The sequence below is a fragment of the Girardinichthys multiradiatus genome, chromosome 20 (genome assembly GCF_021462225.1).
Source record: "Girardinichthys multiradiatus isolate DD_20200921_A chromosome 20, DD_fGirMul_XY1, whole genome shotgun sequence".
NCBI lineage: Eukaryota > Metazoa > Chordata > Actinopteri > Cyprinodontiformes > Goodeidae > Girardinichthys > Girardinichthys multiradiatus.
Genome location: NC_061812.1, coordinates 17,178,420 through 17,204,211, shown reverse-complemented (window position 1 = coordinate 17,204,211; position 25,792 = coordinate 17,178,420). Strand labels below are relative to the sequence as shown.

The 25,792-nt window shown below is 37.8% G+C and overlaps 1 protein-coding gene across 2 annotated transcripts in view; it reads left to right on the top strand.

Annotated features, from left to right (window-relative positions):
* The window catches only part of col2a1b (collagen, type II, alpha 1b), a 64,088-nt gene that overhangs the window by 18,446 nt on the left and 19,850 nt on the right, over positions 1–25,792 (top strand). For both annotated transcript variants that reach the window (XM_047347292.1, XM_047347291.1), the window contains 24 exons: positions 118–162; positions 278–331; positions 538–582; positions 738–791; positions 5,862–5,960; positions 6,121–6,165; positions 6,608–6,706; positions 6,868–6,921; positions 7,052–7,159; positions 7,492–7,545; positions 8,612–8,710; positions 10,741–10,794; positions 12,008–12,106; positions 12,385–12,438; positions 12,867–12,920; positions 13,338–13,391; positions 14,203–14,256; positions 15,172–15,216; positions 16,845–16,943; positions 18,621–18,728; positions 18,847–18,900; positions 19,090–19,143; positions 19,270–19,323; positions 19,810–19,863. In XM_047347292.1, the coding sequence (XP_047203248.1) occupies positions 118–162; positions 278–331; positions 538–582; positions 738–791; positions 5,862–5,960; positions 6,121–6,165; positions 6,608–6,706; positions 6,868–6,921; positions 7,052–7,159; positions 7,492–7,545; positions 8,612–8,710; positions 10,741–10,794; positions 12,008–12,106; positions 12,385–12,438; positions 12,867–12,920; positions 13,338–13,391; positions 14,203–14,256; positions 15,172–15,216; positions 16,845–16,943; positions 18,621–18,728; positions 18,847–18,900; positions 19,090–19,143; positions 19,270–19,323; positions 19,810–19,863 (1,593 nt within the window). The remainder of the gene's footprint in view (positions 1–117; positions 163–277; positions 332–537; positions 583–737; positions 792–5,861; positions 5,961–6,120; positions 6,166–6,607; positions 6,707–6,867; positions 6,922–7,051; positions 7,160–7,491; positions 7,546–8,611; positions 8,711–10,740; positions 10,795–12,007; positions 12,107–12,384; positions 12,439–12,866; positions 12,921–13,337; positions 13,392–14,202; positions 14,257–15,171; positions 15,217–16,844; positions 16,944–18,620; positions 18,729–18,846; positions 18,901–19,089; positions 19,144–19,269; positions 19,324–19,809; positions 19,864–25,792) is intronic.

Here is a 25,792-nt window from a genome sequence, read left to right as displayed (position 1 = left end):
TCTTGTTAATTCCTCATTAGAAAGTCAACAGATGATAACTATTAATAAAACATAAACTTTTAAGTAAGTTTTGTTAAATTGTGTTACCACTAAGAACTGTATCTCCCTCTTTCTTAGGGTGAGGCTGGTGCTCCAGGCGAGAGCGGCACACCTGGACCCATGGTGGGTGTTTGTTGACCACACAAGAACAACACATAAAAAAACACTTATTCACAGATAATAAGAAAAGTAAATTGATATTAAAAGCTTCTTTTTCTGATTTCTTTTTCTTTCACAGGGACCGCGTGGTTTGCCTGGGGAGCGAGGACGTCCCGGATCCACTGGAGCTGCTGTAGGTGCAACTTTCTTCACTAAATGTCCTACCTGGATACAGATGTAACATGTTAATGACATGTTTTTTTGTTGCCTATGCATTTGTTTTTATCGTTTCATTTGTTTAATTGCATGTTGTTTTTATCTTCAATGAATTAAGGCTAACTATGTGAAAACTATTATTTATTGTAGCCATTGATGTAATTTGTTGTGCTCTCTGCTCAGGGTGCACGTGGTAATGACGGCTTGTCTGGTCCTGCTGGTCCTCCAGTAAGTATCATTTTAAATATCATTTAACCACTTAAAATATTTGCATTCAGACCCAGTAACAAGTTGAGTTTACTGTATGAAATTTGGGTTTGGTGTGATAGCAGAGTCTGAACCTTAACAGCTGCATGTCTCACCAGTTTTTTTTCTTCTTGTAGGGTCCAGTTGGTCCTGCTGGAGCTCCGGGCTTCCCTGGATCTCCTGGATCAAAGGTAGGCCACAAGATTACTAAAGTGTAGCATCAACTTAGTCCTTGTGTTTACTTTCGTGTCTCTTTTTCTGTCTTATAAGTCTTAGCCTCAATAAAAAAAATCACATTCTGTAAATCTTTTTCCAAAAAGAGAGAGCTCTGCCCTGCTTCCATCTAGGTAGTAAAATAAAGAAGGAGGGTTTTTAGGTATTTATCTTCATCTTCAAATACTGTTTTTGTATTTCTTTTCTCTTCCTGCTTTGCATATGATTTATTCATGCACGATGGTAGACCGACTTGGCTCCCTTTTTTATTTGGAAAATCTTTTAGGAATTGTAAATAGAGCATCTCTTTTCAAATTCCAAGAGCTCCACTTAAAGTTGTCACAGTATAGGGTGGGGTAAAGTGTGTTTATGTGTTTTTGTGTGTTAATGCATTTTAATAACACACATAAAAACATATGGTATATTTTGTCTGCAGAAGAGTGTGAGAAACTCTATGTGAACGTTTTTGTGACTGTACAAATGTCCCCTGATGGGAAACCGTAGAAAATATATTACGTGCTTCTGCTGTTCTTACAGCAGTTGACTCAGTGTCTGTTTTCAGAGACCTGCTTTTTCTCTCTTTAGCATTTATTTATTACAGTCTCATCTTACTTTTTCTTCTTTCTTACTTTAAACCTCATGAGAAAAGTGTTGAACCAACTCTAACAGAGGAACAAAAGTTGGCCACAGCAGTTAACTGAACCTCAGCTGAATAAACTGCACTCCTGAAATAAAAAAGTGACAGTTTTATTAAACTTTCTTCATCTGCAGCTGAAATTCCTAAAGAGTCATTTTTTTATTTGTATTAAAAAAAATGCATGTTAACAATTTTTGTTATGTTCTCACCTTCATTTAAGTGACGGTAAATTCTAGGCACTTATAATTTTGCCAAAATTAAAAAAATCTATCTGTATAATGTCAGTATTCTTGCAGACATAATATTTCTGTTTATGTCACAGCATTAGGCCGGCATAATTCTTTGCTATTATTTTGCTTTTGCTAGTAAAGGAATTTCATTCACCACCACGAGGCTGCATACCAGTAGTAAAATGATGGCCCTGTGCCCTCAGAAGGAGGGTTCCCAGAATAGTTCTTTTGAATAGAGGTCCAAGTTTTTTCAACGCTGAATCAAAACATCTGCGAAATATTATTCACTTGGCTTGGTGAAGTAAACTTCAGGGAGGCAATGAAAAGTCAACATAGTGAGTATTTTGTCCATTTTGGTTATATAGATTTTAGCAATAATCTACAGTGGATTTAATAAAATAAATCTAGATTAAGTTAGTAAATATTAGTAATGTAACCTACTATATAACACAGTCTGTATATTAATGCCCTGATCAATCTGACAATCATGGAAAAAACTAAGTACACCCTGTGATTTAATAGTTAGCATCTATAGACTTTGTTTGTTTCTTTGTTAGTTTCTCTCTGTTGTGGAGCAATTTTGCTTCTGTTTTTCTAAAGTCAGCTGGCACTAGTTAATGCACAGACCTATTAAGGATTTCGCCACAACATTTCAATTAAGTTAAGTTCTCGGCTTTGACTAGACCATTGCACTTCTTGATATTTTCATATATTCAGCCATCATGTTATGTATTTGTTCTTGCATTGAGTATTATTGTCCTGAATCTCCTATCAGGAATCAGTTAGGCCTCCCATTTGACTCTAGAATAATTTAATATACAGCAAAGTTAATAATCTTCTTATTGACTGCTTCTCCCCTTTTCCCGTGGCTATGAGACGAGCTCAAAACGCTCCACCACCATACTTGACAGTTGTTATTAGGTGGTTGTGTAGGTTTTCTACATACAAAGCACAGTGCATTATGGTCAGATATCTATACTTTGATCCTATTTGTCAAAGTAACCAAAGTTTTTGTGGCACATTCATATGCAAGTTTGCCAACATAAATCGTGACATCATTCCAAACAAGCGTTATATGTTTTCTCAAGTCATGAGCTTTAATATTTAATATACTCAGTGAGGCCTTCAGAGTCTGAGATGGAGCTCTTCAGTTTTTTTGAAAAATCTCTGAGCATTACTTGGTCTGAACTTGGGGTGAATTAGCAGGGACATCCACTCCTGGGAAGATTTGCAACTGTTTAAATGCTTTGCACTTGTTAAAAATGTAATATAAAACACATCACAGTGTTTGAAAATGGCCTCAGAACACTTCTCATATTTATGGGCAACAACAGTCAACAAAGTAAAGGGTTAAATGGTGGAAGTTAAAAAAGAAAGAATGTTAAGTTTAAGAAGGAGTTGAGACAGTTGAGATGGTAGGGAAGAGCTGCCAGATGACTGGAAAGGTTCAGCAGACGTGGTAAGGGAAAACTGTTGTTTGCGTCCTCTGGGCAGCTCAGAAAAGACAAGAAAATTTGATGGTGGAATGGGCAGAAAAATATTTTTAATTCAGAGCCAAGATTGCACACGCAAGCAAGGAATTTGACTGCGGTTCCACTTTGTTCTTAATGAAGAAATTTAAAAAGAAAATATACAAAAATGGAAAAAAAGTCAAATGTTTTTTTTGTAAATATGTATATATACAGTGTTTAGTCTCTTTATATGCTGCTATTTCACAGCAAATATCATCTTAAGACTTTTTATATCCAGTTACATAGAAATAATGTATACAAGAATGACAATCCACAATCCAATCAAATAGACACATAGACAGATATCAGTCATCATTATTTTAACACAATACAGTCAAATTCTGTTTGTTATATCATGCCAGTTCTTTGAAAGATATATGTCCAGAGAAGGATTGTATTGCATCATTGCCTTTGCAGGAAGGACAAACTGGGATAATCAGGAAATGGGGAAAGTAGGTGTAATATTTGTGGGTCAGCGTAAAACCCTTTTTTATGTTGAGACCTTTTAGTTGATTGTGAAGTGTAAAGAACACATGTGCATCCTGGAATGAAAATAATTATTTTAAAGTTGTTTAAGACACCAGACTGCCAATGTTTTGGCTTTAATGTCTGCAGATGAAACTGTGATCTGTGATGAGAGTAGGGAACACATTAGAAAGCCTGAAGAGGTGGAAATATGCTCTGGAGAGGAATGAAAGTCATTAGAAGCAGTAGCATTATCCAGTGTTCTGTATTTGATGCTTTAGCTTTATTCTGAGGCCAGTGGGCAGAACAGAGGCATTAATGACAAACTGGCTTAGTCAGATATTATTTGAAACACAGAGAAGAGGAGGAAGAACAATGGTCAGCATCATGTAGAAGATGGAGATGTTCAGGCAGGCTGAGCTTAATTAAAGCATGCTGACTTTTCAATTAAATGTACTGAAGAATTGCAGCTGATTGATTTTCTGATGTACACTGAGATCACCTGATATGCTGATGCATGGATTGAGTTCCACTTCAAGGTTTGCAAGAACATGCAGTCTCTGATGGCCGCCAATTGTTGTGACTGTGATCTATCCAAAATTAGAATGACTCCTGAATGCAACAATATTTTGTTGCTGTTGCCAGTGGAAAAAGATAAGACTGCAGCACATCAAGCAAAAACAGCCATGAAGGAAAAAAATAAAAATTATTTGAACATTATTTACAAAAATAAACATTTCCACAATTCTCTAAAGATGTGAAAGATGTCGTGCTTTAAGTAAAGAGGTCCTTTTGTGATTTGTTTTCAAGGTATTTGTATGATTTAGTGTTATTAAAAATAAAGTGCCCAGGCCTTTTAAGATGTCCATTGTTTTAAATCACAGGAAGCCTTTTCTACATGCACAAAAATTAAGTACCTCATTTAGCTTTGTTTTACAGTTTGTTATTGACCCTAACTGGGAAACAAAAATTATCTTAGGACAAGTTACACATCTGATTTATGTCTTAGTTACTCATAGTGTGATTGGCCTAAGTCGCAGAATTTGCAGAAACTCGACCTCAGATATTAATCCAGCTGTTCCAAGGCACATCTATTTCTCATTTAGTATCCTAATGCAACACTTCGTAGTAACCTGTGTCCAATTGCTCCCTTCCCAGATATCCAGCTAAAAGGCCCCATAGTCCCAAAGCATTTGGGTCGGAGTTCCAGGTCCCCACTCTTTAAATGTGAACTTCAGTGTAACTCCATTATGACATGCCTTGGAAGATGAAATTGACTTAGTAGCCACTGATCACTCTAAAAAAAGATCAATTTAAAGCTTGATAACCCACACTTCCTGCACCAAAAAATGCACAATAAGTATGCATTGCAAACTGTTTAAAGGTCCTTACAAGCGGCTCATGATCTTGTATTGGGGCAAATAAATGTTTTGTGGAACCAGTCAGCAATTACTCACACACAAAGTCCAGTACAACAGCCATTTTTCTGAGAAATCCTAAGCTCAGTCACTGCTTATTGAAAATACTTCCTATTTTAGAAGCAAACGTTTTGTTGGTTTGGCATTCAACCTTTAAAATTGTAAAGATAAATTATTCAATATAAATCATTAACCAACCCCACTGATACAAACTTGGATACAGCTGTACATGATCTGAGACCCTCTGTAGGATTTTAGCTTATGTTCAAATTAAAAAATCCTAAAATGAGCGTAAAAATGATCATAAACGCTTTTTTTGCCACATGCATGCTTAATACATGAGGGCCAATAACTTTAATAATGAATAATAACTTTTCTTCTTTTCATGGAGGCGCATCGAGTGCCTTGATGTTTTTCTTTGTAACAGTGGCGAATAGATAGACCTGTCTGCATTTTAAATGAGTAAATAACTGAATGTCTTCTTGTTTGATTGCAAGTGAATTATATCAGGCCGCATGTAATTGGTTTTTAATTGAATCTGCTTTTTGCTAAACAGGTTTCCTAGAGGAGTGTGATAATTTGACACTAAATAACCTAATGTAATTGAAAAGGAATCGTTTTAACGTATTCACGTCCAGTTTAAGTTTGTTCCTTCTAGTTCATTCATTTTGGAGCCCTAATTGACTAAATGTTTCTGAGTTTTCTGGTACTTCTGTGAGGTTAGGATGATAAATTTCATTTGCTCTGCACAGATTATTAAATGATTGTCCTTTTGTCTTGTACTCAGGGTGAAGCTGGTCCTACCGGCGCCCGTGGCCCTGAGGGAGCCCAGGGACCCCGTGGAGAGTCTGGCACTCCTGGGTCACCTGGACCGTCTGGTGCCTCTGTAAGTGATGCCATTAGCAAACATTAGAAAGGAAAAAAAGTATGTAATAAAGAAAAGAATTATTATAGCATACGCTGTTTCCAGTCGGGTCCAAGCACATCTAATTATGAAGATGATTTATTTCCGCATTTTTACAAGTGTTGTTTCTTATTTCTTGCAGGGTAACCCTGGTACTGATGGTATCCCTGGATCAAAAGGCTCAGCAGTGAGTTTTTTTGTTGTTGTTTCCTTATTCAGTTGCTATTTTTTGAGACAGAAATTATGTTTAGCTGAAACTTGTTCTGGAGTTACACTAAAATATGCAATACACATTTCTAATATATTTGCATCTATAATATAGATGTGTGCACTATAATTGTATCAAAATCCGTTTACACTACCCTTTATTTTGTGTAAATTGGAGACTGATCATCACTTACTTTTAGTCCTATTCAGTGGCTGTAGCAGTGCAGATTAATAATGCTTAAACACAGATAAAAACAACTATTAAGTATTTACTGCAGTACACTACTTCAAAACACAACTAGCTTCAATCACTTAGTTGGCCTACTTTATTGATAATTACTTATATCCAGTCAACATATGTCTTTGTGACCAGTCAGCTAACCAACTTCATTTCTTTTTTCTCTTTCGCTCTCTCTCTGTAGGGTGCTCCAGGTATTGCAGGTGCTACTGGTTTCCCCGGACCTCGCGGGCCTCCTGGACCTCAGGGAGCGACTGGACCTCTTGGGCCAAAAGGAACAGCTGTACATACTTTTTGACTCAGTTTACTTAAAGATTAAATTTATTGGAGCTCTGTTATTTGGACACTACCTATCTTAATTTCATTAATACATTAATTTCACATCCAGAATGATTGAACTACAAAACATTGTTCCTTCTAACTACTTTTCCTTATCAACTCTAGGGAGACCCAGGTATTTCAGGATTCAAGGGTGAGGCTGGACCCAAAGGAGAAATTGTGAGTTTGGTTTTTATTTTACTCAGCTCCATTTGTTATTATTGCATGGTTCATCTTATGTTCAAATATTATTTCTCTTCTCACACAAACTTGGTGAATGTTTTTCTGTACAAATTGAATTTATTGACAGGGCCCGGCAGGCCCTCAGGGAGCCCCTGGCCCACAAGGAGAAGAAGGCAAGAGAGGACCCAGAGGTGAGCCTGGTGCTGCTGGACCTCTTGGACCTCCAGGAGAAAGAGTAAGTAACACCAATCTGTTGTTTTCAAGAAAGCACACAATTTCTCATTTACAAAGTTTAAATTAATGGATTTCCACTAAAAGAATAGATAAACTGGTGCGTATTTTGCATGAAGGGTAACATCTTGGGCATGACATAGTTTGAATTTTTTAATATAAAATAATTGTATCAAACTACGTTTTATTAATATATTTATTATTTTATTTATTTCATTTATTTGTGTTTCTGGCTTACTTGGGTTCCTCCAGGGAATCTCCTTCAGGCTTTATATGAGATTTTACTTAAATGTTTTTTATTTGTGATTAAACCTGAATTCTGTGTTTTCTACTCAGGGAACTCCTGGTAACCGTGGTTTCCCTGGTCAGGATGGTCTTGTTGGTCAGAAGGTGAGTTATCATTACAGTTAGATTAACATTTAAGGAATATGTAATGAACATGCTTCCCAACCTCAGATCCAACAATAAGAAGATATAAACCTCGAAATTAAAAACTTAAATCTGACAGATATTACTTTGCCTCAAACAATCTTTAACCTCACTCAGATCTATGTTTTGCTGATTGGTCTCATTTGGTCTCAGTCTGCAGAGTTGAAAACTGGATAATTATTTTTGGATTAAGGAAAATCAAAGACCAAGAATCAGTGGCAGTTTCATTTCTTTAGGCAGCTGAAATCTGTGTAAGATTAATGTATTCATATGCGTTGATAACATATCTTAGGGCTTAAATGGGATTATTTCATTGTTGTACATATAATTTGTCCACCTTAAAAATCATGTATTGTGATCATTTATGATTTTTGATTTCTATTGTTTTTATCTTTCCTATGAATGTTATTTTTTATGCTTATGTGAACTTTATTTCTGGATTTGGGTGTTTCTACAATTTTTAATTAAATGTTCAGCTTGGTCATTGCTTTTATTGTTATTTGCAGAGCTTTGACTGAGAATGCTTTATAAATAAATGTATTATTATTATTAAGATAATGTACCACCTCCTGTCAGATCAAGTTATATTGCTTTTAACTAATTAAATAACATGGTTAATGATGTGTATTATGAGTCTCTCAACACCTTGGAGTTCACTGAGCTCAGATTAGTTAATCAAAACATCTCTCTCCAGTTTCCTTTGGATTTTATTCAAATCTATCGCCACAGTTTAGTGTAATTCTGCTTAGTGATCACAAGATGGCAGCATAGTTCACATCCCACCATGCACCGGTGACCTACATATGCCATATCACTTAGGCCGATATCTCATTTAACATTATCTTCCCGCAGACAGTCTCATTTAAAACTAAATGAATCTATCAGAATTTAATGTTCTCATCTCCAGCAGGTCAATAAAGAACTGCTGCACGATCTTAACAGGAAAACGTATTTCCTTAGAGGTATGAAATTGTGACACTCAACCTGTGCTTAACCTACTGATTTAATTATTCTTTTTTTTTTGTAGGGAGCCCCTGGTGAGCGCGGACCCCCTGGGGCCAGTGGTGCAAAGGGGGCCACTGGTGACCCTGGCCGTCCCGGAGAGTCTGGACTTCCTGGTGCAAGGGTAAGTTTCTCCTACACTTACAGAGTTCTGCCAGTTCACACTTAAATCCCGCAAGTTAAAACTGAATTATTTATTGTTCATAGTTCATCAACTAAACATCTAGAACTACAATCACAGTCACAAAATTAACTAGTTTTTCATTCATTTATTCATCATTTCATATGAAAAAGAGTTAATATGTAGAATATGACATCATTCACTAAAGTTATTTCATCACGTAGTATTTGCAACCATATTTGCAACTGTTTAATTCTAGTCGTCTTTCTTCACTAACATGAACTGCTTTTTTTTTTAATTTGGAAAGAAAAATTCTGTAAAATTGCAGTCATGAACTTATTTTCCTGCTCTAATTGTCAAAAAGCAAAATGAGTCTGAGATTTTGATGGAAAATGTGTCTATTGAGACTTTTAATTCCAAACTCCATCAAAGCAATAGGTCATTCACATAATTTAAATACACATGTGCCATTATTTTGGCTGTGCTGTCTTCTGCCATGTTTAGAGAGGATAGTTAGATAGACTGAATGCATTAAAGCACAGCTTCATTCCTCTACTCGCCTCTGCTGTCTCAGGTCTCATTCCCTGCCTGCTGCAGGCTCAAACATGGAAAATACAGAAGCCTTTAGTTTATTCATTTTAAAGGCAATATAGATTCATCAACAACAGTCTCCATAAAGACAGATGTATTTATGCATAACAGCTTTTTTCTGCATGAAGAACCTGAAGTTTGCCCTAAATGTTTCTCAGATCACAGAGCTTTCACTGTGTTCACAGTGCTGTTTGATGATGCCAGTGATACGTGCACTCAATTCACTTTTATCATGTAACAAACAGCATCATTAATTCTTACAGAGCTCTGTTTAATCTAAATAGTGATGGGGTGGTGGGGTGGGTGGGAAAGAGCAGTTCGCACGGGGCACTATTAATATGAGAGCCGCGACTGCATCTGAATGTTGTTAATCTGCAGATATTTTAAAGCATCAACAAACAAGCTAATATAACACCCTACATACCATGTTCATCTTCATTCTCTCTTGGAAATACTGCATATTGTGCAACAATTTTGTAAAAAAAAAAAAAAGGTTTCATGTAGCCATAGGTAAAATAAACAGATTTTAATGTATTATTTATACAGATCAAATATATCCTATAAAATACTTATTCACAATAACAATAAAGTGCAATAAATTTTAAAGATCTGTCACACTTGAATCAGAGGATGACAATATGTATACATTTTTATCTGTTTATTGACATAAGCTTTCAATTGAATAAACTAATAGTTTTTTGTTTGTTTTTTCCTAGATGAAGATAAATTTTGATTGATATGCTATCCAATGCTCTTAATTGCCAATAATTCATAAATTTAGAGTTATGAATTATTAGCATTTAAGAGCATGTCATCTAAAATACAAATTTTTTTTCATTTGCATTTGGGAGATAAATGAATGCACAAAGTTTATAAATAAAATCCATCAAGCACATACAATTAAAGTAAAAAACAAACCATGAGACACCCAGGAGCTACTATTTAAATTAGACTAAGCGCAAATTTCATTTTATTGACAGCAGATCATTTAACATTGAACTCCTCCTAAATCCTATCTTACAGTTTAAAAAAAACAAACATTATTAGATCATAGTTTTCAGAACTTGAGTTTAAACCTGGTGGTGCTCTGACAGCATGTTGACAGAATATCTAAATATAGCTTGTTCTCTGAAGCTTGATCAAAATGAACAATTTTAATACTTCCTCTACAGCAGTTTTACAAGCTCCTGAGGTAATTAAATCTCTTCACACTTGCATAAGCACAGAGTATTGCAGTTACCTTTCTGTGCTCCCATTCAAGTGTCAGTTAATAGTTCTTTTCTTTAGGTGTCAAACTGCTGCTTTCTGCACAAAATGTCAGTCAGATGTGTAAATGTAGTTCTCCACAGTGCCAAATGTTTTCCCTTCCCAACCCTGTTCTGTCTATGTTCTAAAAGAACCATCTCTTGGTTTCATGTTTTTCTGTTCTTGGTCTCTTTCAGGGTCTGACTGGTCGTCCTGGTGATGCTGGACCTCAGGGCAAAGTCGGACCTTCTGTAGGTGCACTTCTTTGTGTCATAACTGTATTGATTCATTTGCAAAGAGGTATTTATTGTTAGTTTGTTGGATTTACTGGTTTTATTCATGAATTAAGCAAGATGTGGAAATGCTCTAAAAGAAAGATTTCACAGAAAAATGTAATTATTACCAAAGGGGGATAAACGTTTTGTACTGCTATTTATGACACAGTTTTTGTCATTTCCTATGTTTTCTCTTTATAGTTAGAAACATTAACAAGGTATGAAGATAGTTAGTCACAGAAATTGTCAAATTTCTAAATAAAATTAGATTCAATTGTACATCATTTACCAAAAGATATTATGACATTATATTTTTGATGATTTAATTAAAATCCCTGTTTGGGACAGCTGACTCTTTCTCTCTCAAACCAAATAACTCTGCTAGATGCTATTTATTTGAGACATAAAAGCACATGTCTTTACATTAGACTTTGAGCATGAAATAGAAGATTTAAATTGTCATTTGTCAAAGTGGGTATGAGACACCACCGTCACAAGGTCTATGAAATTGTCCTGTGGCAAACAACTCCATTTTGCACCCAAAGAAAGCAAGGTTTAAAATGACCCAATCTACAAAGGTACACAATTACTAAGGGGCTGAAATGACCGGCACCAGGAGGAAATCCCTACAAATCAATAAAAACAACCCTAAGTCACTACACAACCTAATCTCAAAAGACAGTTGACAAAATCAAGGTGTCGAGATGTTTTTTACTAGGATGCCATCGAGAAGAAATTACATGCTTTAATGTCATTTAGGCAGCCCCATAGAGGCTGCAAGGAATTGTTGTTTTGTCTTTATAAGATGGAAGATATAATCTGCAAAGCAATGACATAAAATCTAATGTGTTCATATTTTTTCATAAGCCAAGAAATAACCTTACAGTATAAGGACTTTTGTGTGTGTTTAATATTTTATTAAAACAGCCAGGAAGGGATACGTAATTCAATAATAACTGTAGGAAATGTACACAGCCATTATTCACCTGCTATAAAGTGTTTATTGCTACAACCTCTACATTAAAACTCATAAACAAACAATTCTGACTCAGATCAGACATTTTCTTACTTCATGTTAATATTTTTCTTAACATTCACGTCAAGCCACAGCAACTTTAGGCTTTCTGTCATATCTAAAGCATTTAATCATCCTCTGATGTTCGTAACTGACTTGATTTGAATTTGCCAGGGAGCTCCTGGTGAGGATGGACGTCCAGGACCCCCTGGTCCTCAGGGAGCCAGAGGACAGCCTGGTGTTATGGGATTCCCCGGACCAAAGGGAGCAACTGTAAGAATTAAATGCAAATCTGAATTTGTCCTATGGGATAAGATGATTTATCTGATCATTACATCAATTGAGGGTGAATATGATAGATGATTTCTTATTTGCCCTGATTGAAAAGATATTCCTGAAACAAAACCATACAATACACTGGATTAGCACCATCTGCTTTGCTCTATTGCACCAACATATGCACCTTCTCCTCTCTAAAAATAGTTGCAGCACCAATCGTAGATGCTGTCGCATTTTGACTAACAAGTCCTTCTATTTTTTGTTGTTATTAGGGTGAACCCGGTAAATCTGGTGAGAAAGGACTGGCTGGAGTTCCTGGCCTTAGGGTAAGTTAATCTTTTTCACTTTAAATAATGTTTGAAAGAAATCATGTTGGCACTGCCATGTAGTTCCCACTTTATAATATATGCTAGAACGTCTGTCTCATATAATCCGTATGAAGCATTGATTAATTTATGAAAAACAAAACTCTAAACAACTATTTTGAGATTATTTTCAGTTCAGAGCTCACCAAATCATATAATGTAAAGTTGTGTTTTTAAACTGCAGCCTCAATTTTTTTAAAGGAAACATTTTAAAGATCTTCTGTTGCAGGAGTGAATTACATTTATCTGTTTTTGCCCTCTCAGTTCAGACTCCATAAGAGAATTGTGTTACAAAATAGCCCAGCGATACCTCTGAGATATCCGTCAGCTAATAACATCACCTTTGGCTTTGGCTAAACTCATGATATTTATCTGTTCCTTCTCTTCAGGGTCTGCCTGGAAAAGATGGAGAAACGGGCGCGGCTGGACCCCCTGGCCCTGCTGTATGTATCTTCCTCCCACATCCGACTCTGTACAGCTTAAACACTGATGTTATCTTTTCCTTTAGTAAGTCTGCACTTGGAAGCTCCCTTCAGTATCTCAGTTTCCCCAGACTGGCTCTACAATTGCTCCGTCTGGAACAAAAAAGTCCTTGACACTTATGTCAGAGCATTATGGGATGGCAAAATTGACTCACACACCATCAGCCACCCTGAAAGTTTTTTAGTTTTTTTTTGTGGCATTATAAATAGTGTATATTACCTAAAAAGACATTTCTCAGACAATTCCATGTATAGCTGCATTATTGAAACATATGTTAATATTTTTCCATCATTGTATCCATTAAAGTCTACATGAATCGCATTTAATGATCTTTATTATAAAAGGTAACAATTATGAATAATAGATTATGCGTTCAGGGCCCTGCTGGGGAGAGAGGAGAGCAAGGACAGCCCGGTCCCTCTGGTTTTCAGGTAAGTCTGTACTTTTTCTCCCAACTTCCTGTCTCTATCTGAAGTCAAAATGTAACTTAGTCTGTTTTTAGAGGCAAACATTTTTCCTTTTCCTATTATCCTGTTATTATTATCACTATTATTATTATGAGCAGAGCAAAAATAATCTCATCACGTTCAGTGCTGTCTGATTGAAATAAATTTTTGAAGTTGAGAGGCAAAGCAAGTTTATTTGTGTAGCACATTTCAGCAACAAGACAATTCAAAGTGCTTAACATGATGGAAAAAGTACATTACATTGACAAAACAACATAAGAAAAGTAAATTGCAGTGACATGATAAATGATACAGACTGAAATTAATGAATGCACTCGATGCTTGCAAAAGCTCATACATTTGACTGTCCCAAAGCATCACCGACGAACAACTACAGACATTTTCGGTCAGGTTTCTGTGGAGCTAAAGTAAAAATATGCTTATTTAGCAGTGGGAATAGTACACACAACATATAACAAAGCACTAAAACTCCTTTCAAAGACGTTCACACCTTAATACATATGACCAGGGAAGCAAACAGAAGAAATCATAGATTAGGATGAGCAGCACAGATTTGCATGTGAATTGCTCCCCACCAAGAACTCAGAACTGAAGAGGAACCTCCGGAAGAGGTTGAAATGTCTCCAAGAATTAAAAGAAGCCCATTGACTATTAATTCAGTTTTTTCATATACCTTGACCTGAATGACTGAGAATCTAGCAAAAAGCATACAGATTCCATATTGTTGCCTTCAGTGTTAATTTACAAAGTATTTCTTCTTTCATTCTGTGTACAGGGTCTTCCCGGACCTCCTGGCCCTCCCGGTGAGGGAGGCAAACCTGGAGACCAGGTTGGTACAATTTTTTAATGACAGATATGATGAAAGGTTAAATTGACCCAGTCACACAGGATAACTTGCTTTATTGATACAGAGACGTTCCTGCATTTCTTAAGCACCATGTATGCATGCAAGGTCACTTCTAATATATAAATAGATATATAGACTTGTTTGCAGGATATGGCTCATTGCTATTAGCAATGAACCACTGATAGTGGTAAATAATAACAGAACATATCAGCAGCAGCAAACATATACTCTTAACAATAACGTGTAATTGTTGACAGAGAAAGAAAAAAATCAACGTCTTTGTTAGTTTTTTAACTGCTTATTTTTTAAAGTGCTGCAACTAGCTGTACTGCACTGCTAACAATAGCTTGTATGTAAAGAAAAAGTGGAGATTTATCAGTTTAATAATTCCTCCCAAGTCTCCACAATTTGTTTATTTCCAGGTTAGTGAAAGGCTTTTCTGAACCAAAAACTTTGTTAGAATCTCTACCTATGAAAATGTTCTATTTTGCTGCAGCTGAATATTTTAGGGGGAGTTTTTGCTGTATTTAGTTGTTCTATCCTTTAGTCACAAAAGTAGTTGGCTTCTGCCCCATACTTTCCATGCTAATCATAGCGCCAGGAGAACCACCAGCGGTTTTCTGTGATAAGCTGTCAGAAACTGCTAGCACACTAACCTTAATCAAGTTCTGTTTTAAAATGTTTAATACAATAAGCCAAAACAAAACAACTTGTCACTGTTTCATTGTTCAGTATTTTTTAAATTATCAAATAATTTCTGTCAACATGAATCAGAAATCATTTAATTTTGCCTAAGTCAAAACAGCAATTTTTTTTAATATATTTTTTTTATTCTATTAAGTTTAGCATACACAGAAGCTGATCTTCAGCTAACTTTACTGTCTGTGTATTTTTAAGGGCGTTCCAGGAGAAGCTGGAGCTGCTGGTGCCACCGGACCCAGAGTAAGTCCCTTTGGTTTCACCATAAACTGGTTATTTTCAATGCAAGAAGATACAAGAAGAGCATTGAAAATGTTGTTTTGGCCTTGCTGCTGTTGGTGGTCATTAGTTATTTATATTAGGAAAAGAGGCAATGCCAAACCTTGTGTGTGTTCCTATAAAACAAGGTTTTACAGATGTTGTAAATCAAAGAGAAAATGATTTTGGGGTTTTCATTTTAAACTGTCCTAATGATCTTTATATTAGCTATTAGCCTGATTAGCCTAGTTAGTGTGGCTAACATTACTAAAACAGCAGTTCCTCGGTGCACTTCCTAGTGAAAGTGAATATTTACCTTTACGCTGATATTGTCAGGGTTTGGACATTTTGGACTTTGTGTTGGTTTTGTGTTTGTTTTTTCCTTCAGTTATTTTGGTGATAGTTTGTTTTCCTCTACCGCCTCCTAGAGTTTGTTAGTTGCCTCTCGCCCTTGTTCCTTTAGTGTTGCTTTACTTAGAATAGTTTCATGATTTATTGTGATTTTCATAGTTCTGTATCTTCCTTGGATTCTCTGTGTTTATTTATGTTAGGTCAGCTTTAGTTTTTGTTTACATCTTTGATTGTCCTCACGTTCCCTGCTTGGTTCTAGTTTATTTAGTCAGTGAGGTTTTAGGTTTGTTTACTTTTGTATCAGGATACCTCCAGTTTTTCTGTTTCCTTTAGTTCTTGGTTATTCTAGATTTCTTATGCTTCTTTGATTATTTCATCTTGGTTTATAGTTTGGCTTTGGTCTGTGTTTCTGTTTATTTGTTACTTTGCCCATGTTCAGTCTTTGTATTTGTTTCACCTGTTCTTAGTTCCCTTGATTAGCTGCCTTTGTGTCCCTCTGTATATTAGTTGGTTTTGTTCCATTGTGCTGTGCTGGTTTCTTCGTTCACCCCTCCGTTACTACCCCTGATTCTGTTTCGCTATGTGTTCCTTTATTGAACTCTTATGTAAGTTTTGGTCTGGACTCTTGTAGTACATGCTGTGATTTGCTACGTGTTTGTAAAATACCTCTGAAAATAAATTCTGAAGACTTCTTACAACATGCGCTTCCCAAGCTCTGGTCAGCATTTTGGTCCGACTCAAAATCAAACCTTGACAGATATTTCCAAAGGCTGCAAGCATTTTATGACAGACGCTAAAAACTCAACGTTTAAAACTGAGGAAGTTTGCTATGTTTCGTTCAACTTTCCAGCTACTTCTTGAAAGTCTTGCAGCCTGAATGAACATGTTGCAGAGAATCATTTCCTTTTAACCTGTTTCTTACATCTCTCCTCTGAGTTTATTAGTTAAAACCTCCCTGATACTGTTTGACACTCAACAACAGTATCCAAACTGACGAGTATTGCCAGTGGGACCTGTTAGCACATACATACAATGAAACTGGTAAATGGACTGAATTTATATAGCAATTCTAGTCACACTGACTACTCAAAGCGCCTTACGACCTGATCTCAAGACTCCATGTGTTCTGATCAGAAAAAGATTTTATTTTTTTAGTTTCCAACTGGCCAGGCGTTGGTCAGGGCTGATTACGCTGAAAATTGTCCAGTTGATTTCCATGTGTGTCACGGATGGTTTTTAACTGTTGCTGTGTCCCTTTTCAGGGAGAGCGTGGTTTTCCTGGAGAGAGAGGAGCTGCTGGTCCCCAGGGTTTGCAGGGACCCAGGGGCCTGCCTGGAACTCCTGGAACTGACGGACCCAAGGTGAATTCAGCACAGGGTTGTTTTCAAGTAAATAGGTTTTGATCAGGAGTACTTACACAGCTTATAAGTATCTTTATTGCCAGTGACAGCAGACACAGAACAAGCTTAGCAGTTGATAGACTGACTTAATACCTCTGTTGTTTGTTGTGTGGATTTTGTTTTATTTTGATTTTATTGAGTCCCTAAAAAAAACTATTGAGGGAGTTACTTCAGCCCAATCTGGATCTTAATTGTCTGGTGATTTGTCAGAAGATGACAGTCTAATGGAAGTCTAAATTACCTCTGGGTCATAAAACAGCACACACATGCAGTCTTCTTCATGGCAAACATTTCATTTCATAAAAGGGAATCAACTTTGTGGTGCCTTAGTGACTCCGAGGCAGCTCTTTCCAAATTATAGCTTATGGGTCCGACGTTATTAACAGGAGTTCTAAGTCAAAATCTCTGCTTGTTTTTCTGACTTCACTCAAAGTTTTGCCATAAGATTCAAGAAAATAATTGAGTATGACAAAGAATCATAGCTGCACAGTTTTTAACACAAGTGAAAACTTCACTCCCTTCCTTATATTTATTTCTCAGCATATGTGCAATCCAAAACAATCGGCTTTCAGTCTGTTCCTGTAATAAACACAGGAAACCTCAATTTTTGAATCAAAACATACGTTTTTACATCCCTGTCAAGTCCTTCCACAGCAGTAATTTGTCACTTGTGCTCTGAGGGTAGAAAGAGCTCACAGCAGTAGCAGTTCTCTATCTTTTGGTTTACTATCAACTCAGATTTTAATCCCAGTTTATAGATTTTTCTCCTGTGAGGTCAGACAGGAGCAGATAGAGAGGATGAGGATTAGAGCCAGCATGAGTGTGATGATGGGGGTGGGGTAAACAGACTTTCTGTAGGTGGCATTAAAAAAAGGAAAGGAGCAAATTCATTGCACAAGCCACACTGCTCTGTATGTCACTCACTTGGCCCTGAAAAAACAGTAGCTTGAAGGTACCCACAGGAAAAAATTATGTAGTGTGAGTCTTGCTGTTAGCCTTAATGACATGAGATAGGATAAAGATACTGTGCACATCTGAGGCTGCAGCCGAAAAGGCTCTGTAAAAATCGTAAAAGGAGTGGGCCTGATGCAGCCACTTCAAAAAATCAAAGACTACATTTTCTTTCATTTTGTTTTTTTGGGTTTGATGTGCAGAAAAGAGTTTGTCCTGACAAAAGCCAACGCTCTTTTGCTAAAACAGCCAAAAAGGTTAACCAATATAAAAATAAATGTATTTCTAAAACTGACTAATAAAAAATAAAGCATCCTTTCTACTTTTGCATGATTTGGATCAAATGCTGTTTTGTCTATCCTTTGATATCCTTAAATACAAAGCACCATACGTCAGAGAAGAGTTTGGTCCTTTGTTGAACAGGCAGGGTTTTTTTCTCACTCTCAGGTGTCACCTATATATCATTTTTTTATGTGTACCCAAACACAAGAAAAGTTTTAGCAAAAGCAATTGAAAATGTGTCAGAGAGTACAAAAGTCTAATTTTGAATTAGATTTAAACACCTGCTGCAGAAGCTTTCATGGAGTTATTCATGAAATAAAAGATTAAATAAAGTTTTTAGTGAATGTTTCAACTCACTGCTGCACGTGAACTGAGTCGTCTACTTTAATCCATGATCTGTAACAGGGAGCCATTGGATCGGCTGGTGGTCCAGGAGCTCAGGGACCGCCAGGCTTGCAAGGTATGCCAGGAGAGAGAGGAACTGCTGGCATTCCTGGACCCAAAGGAGACAGAGTAAGCTGGGATGGGACCATGTATTTAAAAAAACAAAGATATATAGACATGAGACCTTTTTGATGCTTATTTTTATAGCAGGTGATTGACTGTTTCTTTTTTTTCTTTTTCCTTGCAGGGGGATGTTGGAGAGAAAGGGCCTGAAGGTGCCTCCGGCAAAGATGGTGGCAGAGTATGGGATTGTCACTTTTTTCAGTTTTTATAAACAACAGGTGTTGTTAAAAATAAATAATAAGACAAAACACTTTCATTTTCTCTTAACAATTGTTTTGTTCATAAAAGCAATAGTCTTAATTTTTCAGTTATCACAACAAAGCCAAATATTATGGTGTTTTTAACTGTTTTTCCCTCTGTTTTGCAGGGTCTTACTGGTCCAATTGGTCCTCCTGGTCCTGCTGGTCCAAATGGCGAGAAGGCGAGTGGTATTCTTTTTTTTCTAAGATGGTATTATTGCTGATTTAATGGTTATGGGTATGAAGTAGTCATTGACTGCATGATAACTAGTTCTGTATTGCTGATGATGGTTATGTGATTCTTTTAGGGTGAATCTGGATCTGCGGGACCTTCTGGCCCTGCTGGTGTTCGTGGTGCACCTGTGAGTGTTGCAGTTTCAGCCGGTTTAAATTCATTAAAAAGGCCTGTGTCTTGGACATTAAACAAACAAAAGAAAACACAATTATTTACACCGTGCACGAACTGTTTCAGCTGCACAGGAAGGGAGCAGGAAAGATAGATTGTGTTTGAGAAGATTAGTTTGGACCTTTCATTAATTGTAAAGTTAGAAAATTATCTTTGGCAGTTGGGAGAACATGACTGTCCTTTCAATAAACTCAAGGTGTAGGGAACAATAAGGTAAATGTAAATACTGATGCAGCTATTGGTAAAATCTGCTACAACTCACATTATGTACTTTATGAGTACCTTGTAGTACTGGGCTATAAAATGAGACCCAGACAGGTTAATAAATCACCCGTTTGTGGCGGTTTCAAATTATAGTACTTTTTGTAAATATTGTGTTTGTTTCTGACTCCATACAAACTTTTCTTTAAATTTTTGCTTTATCATGGTCCTTATCTTTCAGGGTGACAGAGGAGAGACTGGACCTCCTGGGCCTGCTGGGTTTGCTGGACCTCCGGTAGGTTTGAATAAAAACAAAAGATATGATTACATTTGACCTTTGCTGATAAATATGACTTCAGAACCAAACACTACAATAGAGAAATGATTTTTTACAGATTTCTATCTGTCTTAAATAGATTCAAGATTCTTTATTGTCATTATGTCACCATAATGAAATTTAGCTGAGACCCGGTTCAAAAGATACACATATAGGTTACAGACACCAAATTTAAAAACACAAAGAGAAGATATGTACATGTGGAATGAGGAATGTAGTATTTAGTATTTACATAAAGTGCAGCTTGTGCTGAAGCAGTCTGAGATGGGCTGGTGGTTTGTTTGATTGTCAGCAGGGATGTTCAGTGTCTGCCTGCAGGGGGACAATTACCTTCACTGCTCTGGGAAAGAAACAGTTTCAGAGTCTATTTGGTTTTTTTTTGATGGGATGTTCCTAAATCGTTTCCTAACAGAAGTGGGACTAACAGTGCATTGCCCGGGTGGGTGTGGTCTGTAGCAATGTGTCTGGCCCTTTTCTGGACTAATAATAATTACTAATAATAATAATTACTAAGATATAAACAATAGTACAACTTTATTCTATTCATGATAATTATACAAAGATCTGATATTTGAAGGTGAGAAAGATGAAAAAGTTTAATTTTACGTTCAGTAAATATGCCACTGTTTCACTTTGACATAATTGTGTAGGAAATGCAAGCAGGTCAGCCTCAGGTTCAGATGTTTTTACTGTTGTTGTGTCGTTCTTTGATGTGCAGAATTATCTGACTGAAATAAGCAAAACCCTAAAAGAGACTTCAGCAAAAAGTTCAGAACTTAATGATGCTTTCACAGATCTAAAAGTTAACCACACAGTTTGTATTAATGTAGGGTGCCCAGCTAAGACTCAAGGGGAAAAGTAGTCATCTGACAACTAGGAGGTTGTCGGGTTGATTCCACCTTCCACCCCTAACATATAAAAGTCTCCATGGGCAGGACACTACCATACATCACCCCAAATCTACAAACTGCTGTATGGCTCAAAGGGTAAAAGCACCGAGAAATTCAGTAAGAAGAGCTTTGAAGTAACTCTGTTTCTGTGGAAAACTATACCAGGTGACCACCTGTTGAAGGTCATGGAGAGAATGCCAAGAGTTATTTCACACTTTTTGTTTGCCAAGTGTGTTAATACACTTTTGTTGCCTTTGGTGAGAATCTACAATGTAAATGGTCATGAAAGTGAGAAAGTGTATCTAAAACCTTTGTAGTGTGTATATATAACGTACATACAGTGGGGAAAACATGTATTTGATACACTGCCGATTTTGCAGGTTTTCCCACTTGCAAAGCATGTAGAAGTCTTTAATTTCTATCATAGGTTTTCTTCAACTTTGAGTGATGAAATCTAAACATTATGTGATTTTTAAGGAATTAATTTGCATTTTATTGCGTGACATAAGTATTTCTTACATCAGAAAAACAAAACTTAATATTTGGTATAGAAACCTTGGTTTGCAATTACAGATGTCAGACTATAGTTCTTGACAAGGTTTAGACACACTGCAGCAGGAATTTTGAACCACTCCTCCATACAGATCTTTTCCAGATCCTTCAGGTTTCGGGGCTGTTGCTGGGCAACACAGACTTTCCGCTCCCTCCAAAGATTTTCGAGTGGGTTCAGGTCTGGAGACTAGATAGGCCACTCCAGGACCTTAAAATGCTTCTTACGAAGCCACTCCTTAGTTGCCCTGGCTGTGTGCTTCAGGTCATTGTCATGCTGGAAGACCCAGCCATGACCCATCTTCAATGCCCTTACTGAGTTCCGGAAGGAGGTTGTTGGCTAAGATCTCCCGATACATGGCTCCATCCATCCTCCCCTCAATACGATGCAATCATCCTGCATCCCCAAAGAATGATATTTCCACCTCTATGCATCACAGTAGGGATGGTGTTCCTAGGGTTGTACTTATCCTTCTTCTTCCTCCAAACACGCCGAGTGGAGTTTAGACCAAAAAGCTCTATTTTGGCTCATCAGACCACACGATCTTCTCCCATTCCTCCTCTGGATCATCTAGATGGTCATTGGCAAACTTCAGACGGGCCAGGACATGCACTGGCTTGAGCAGGCGGACCTTGCGTTTGCTGCAGGATTATAATCCATGGTGGTGTAGTGTGTTACTAATGGTCTTCTTTGAGACTGTGGTCCCAGCTCTCTTCAGGTTATTGACTACATCCTGCCGTGTAGCTCTGGGCTGAACCCTTCACCTTCCTCATGATTATTGATGCCCCACGAGGTGAAATCTTGCATGGAGCCCCAGATCGAGGGAGAATGACCATCATCTTGAACTCTTCCATTTTTTTATAATTGTGCCAACAGTTGTTGCCTTCTCACCAAGCCTCTTGGCTGTTTTCCTGTAGCCCATCCCAGCCTTGTGCAGGTCTACTATTCCCGATGTCCTCACACAGCTTTCTGGTATTGGTCATTGTAGAGAGGTTGGAGCTTGTTTGATTGACAGTATGAACAGGTGTCTTTTTATACAGATAATGAGTTCAGGTGCAGCTAATACAGGTAACGAGTGGAGAACAGGAGGGCTTCTTATAGAAGAACTAACAGGACTGTGAGAGGCGGGATTCTTACTGGTTGTTAGGTGATCGCATACTTATGTCACGCAATAAAATGCTCATTGATATAAAAATCATAACAATCACACAATGTGATTTTCTGGATTTTAGTTTTAGATTCCGTGACTCACAGTTGAAGAGTACCTATGATAAAAAATGAAAGACCTCTACATGCTTAGTGGGAAAACCTGCAAAATTGGCAGTGTATCAAAAACTTGTTTTCCCCATGTGTGTGTATATATATATATATATATATATATATATATATATATATATATATATATATATATATATGAGATGATATAATGTAACTGAAACACCTGGTTTTAGACCACAATAATTTATTAGTATGGTGTAGGGCCTCCTTTTGCGGCCAATACAGCATCAATTCATCTTGGGAATGACATATACAAGTCCTGCACAGTGGTCGGAGGGATTTTAAGCCATTCTTCTTGCAGGATAGTGGCCAGGTCACTACGTGATACTGGTGGAGGAAAACGTTTCCTGACTCGCTCCTCCAAAACACCCCAAAGTGGCTCAATAATATTTAGATCTGGTGACTGTGCAGGCCATGGGAGATGTTCAACTTCACTTTCATGTTCATCAAACCAATCTTTCACCAGTCTTGCTGTGTGTATTGGTGCATTGTCATCCCGATACACAGCACCGCCTTCAGGATACAATGTTTGAACCATTGGATGCACATGGTCCTCAAGAATGGTTCGGTAGTCCTTGGCAGTGACGCGCCCATCTAGCACAAGTATTGGACCAAGGAAAAGCCATGATATGGCAGCCCAAACCATCACTGATCCACCCCCATGCTTCACTCTGGACATGCAACAGTCTGGGTGGTACGCGTCTTTGGGGCTTTTCCACACCGTAACTCTCCCGGATGTGGGGAAAACAGTAAAGGTGGACTCATCAGAGAACAATACATGTTTCACATTGTCCACAGCCCAAGATTTCGCTCCTTGTACCATTGAAACCGATGTTTGGCATTGGCATGAGTGACCAAAGGTTTGGCTATAGCAGCCTGGCCGTGTATATTGACCCTGTGGAGCTCCTGCTGGACAGTTCTGGTGGAAACAAGAGAGTTGAGGTGCACATTTAATTCTGCCGTGATTTGGGCAGCCGTGGTTTTATGTTTTTTGGGTACAATCCGGGTTAGCACCCAAACATCCCTTTCAGACAGCTTCCTCTTGCGTCCACAGTTAATCCTGTTGGATGTGGTTCGTCCTTCTTGGTGGTATGCTGATATTACCCTGGATACCGTGGCTCTTGATACATCACAAAGACTTGCTGTCTTGGTCACAGATGCGCCAGCAAGACGTGCACCAACAATTTGTCCTCTTTTGAACTCTGGTATGTCACCCATAATGTTGTGTGCATTTCAATATTTTGAGCAAAACTGTGCTCTTACCCTGCTAATTGAACCTTCACACTCTGCTCTTACTGGTGCAATGTGCAATCAATGAAGACTGGCTACCAGGCTGGTCCAATTTAGCCATGAAACCTCCCACACTAAAATGACAGGTGTTTCAGTTTCATTGTCCAACCCCTGTATATATATATATGCGGTGCATATGCATATACAGGGGTTGGACAATGAAACTGAAACACCTGTCATTTTAGTGTGGGAGGTTTCATGGCTAAATTGGACCAGCCTGGTAGCCAGTCTTCATTGATTGCACATTGCACCAGTAAGAGCAGAGTGTGAAGGTTCAATTAGCAGGGTAAGAGCACAGTTTTGCTCAAAATATTGAAATGCACACAACATTATGGGTGACATACCAGAGTTCAAAAGAGGACAAATTGTTGGTGCACGTCTTGCTGGCGCATCTGTGACCAAGACAGCAAGTCTTTGTGATGTATCAAGAGCCACGGTATCCAGGGTAATGTCAGCATACCACCAAGAAGGACGAACCACATCCAACAGGATTAACTGTGGACGCAAGAGGAAGCTGTCTGAAAGGGATGTTCGGGTGCTAACCCGGATTGTATCCAAAAAACATAAAACCACGGCTGCCCAAATCACGGCAGAATTAAATGTGCACCTCAACTCTCCTGATTCCACCAGAACTGTCCGTCGGGAGCTCCACAGGGTCAATATACATGGCCGGGCTGCTATGGCCAAACCTTTGGTTAGTCATGCCAACGCCAAACGTCGGTTTCAATGGTGCAAGGAGCGCAAATCTTGGGCTGTGGACAATGTGAAACATGTATTGTTCTCTGATGAGTCCACCTTTACTGTTTTCCCCACATCTGGGAGATTTACGGTGTGGAGAAGCCCCAAAGAAGCGTACCACCCAGACTGTTGCATGCCCAGAGTGAAGCATGGGGGTGGATCAGTGATGGTTTGGGCTGCCATATCATAGCATTCCCTTGGCCCAATACTTGTGCTAGATGGGCACGTCACTGCCAAGGACTATTAAACTATTCTTGTGGACCATGTACATCCAATGGTTCAAACATTGTAGCCTGAAGGCGGTGCCATGTATCAGGATGACAATGCACCAATACACACAGCAAGACTGGTGAAAGATTGGTTTGATGAACGTGAAAGTGAAGTTGAACATCTACCATGGCCTGCACAGTCACCAGATCTAAATATTATTGAGTCACTTTGGGGTGTTTTGGAGGAGCGAGTCAGGAAACGTTTTCCTCCACCAGTATCACGTAGTGACCTGGCCACTATCCTGCAAGAAGAATGGCTTAAAATTCCTCTGACCACTGCAGGACTTGTATATGTCATTCCCAAGACAAATTGACGCTGTATCGGCTGCAAAACGAAATTATTGTGGTCTAAAACCAGGTGTTTCAGTTTCATTGTCCAACCCCTGTATATATATGATGATATATATATGATAACCTTCTCCATCTGCATTGTACCTGTATCTCAGTATGTGGAAATATTTTGTTGATGCACTGAGTGTCTCAAGATGGTTGTTTTCTGAAGTGTTCCTGAACTGTGCATTGCTTTCCATTGGCAGACATGTTTTTGTTTGTGCTGCAGTGCTGCCAAAGGGCCTAAAGATAACAGGCACTCAGGATAGATTTTCCATTCACCTCCGTGTCTTTTGTCCCCCTGAGACATTTATGATGTTGTTCGACTCGGTTGATGATGTTAGAAGCTGTAAATGATGTGAGTCCGTTATATATAGGTGGACACTTCAGTCCTTTTTTTTTATTATTTGGTGCTAATCCCATACTCACAAATATAATTAGGTTATTATATAGTGAGAAAACAAGAATATGTTTTTTACACAGCTTGACAAGTATGTAAATAACTGCTTTCAACTTTAAGTTATAGTATACAATACAAAATG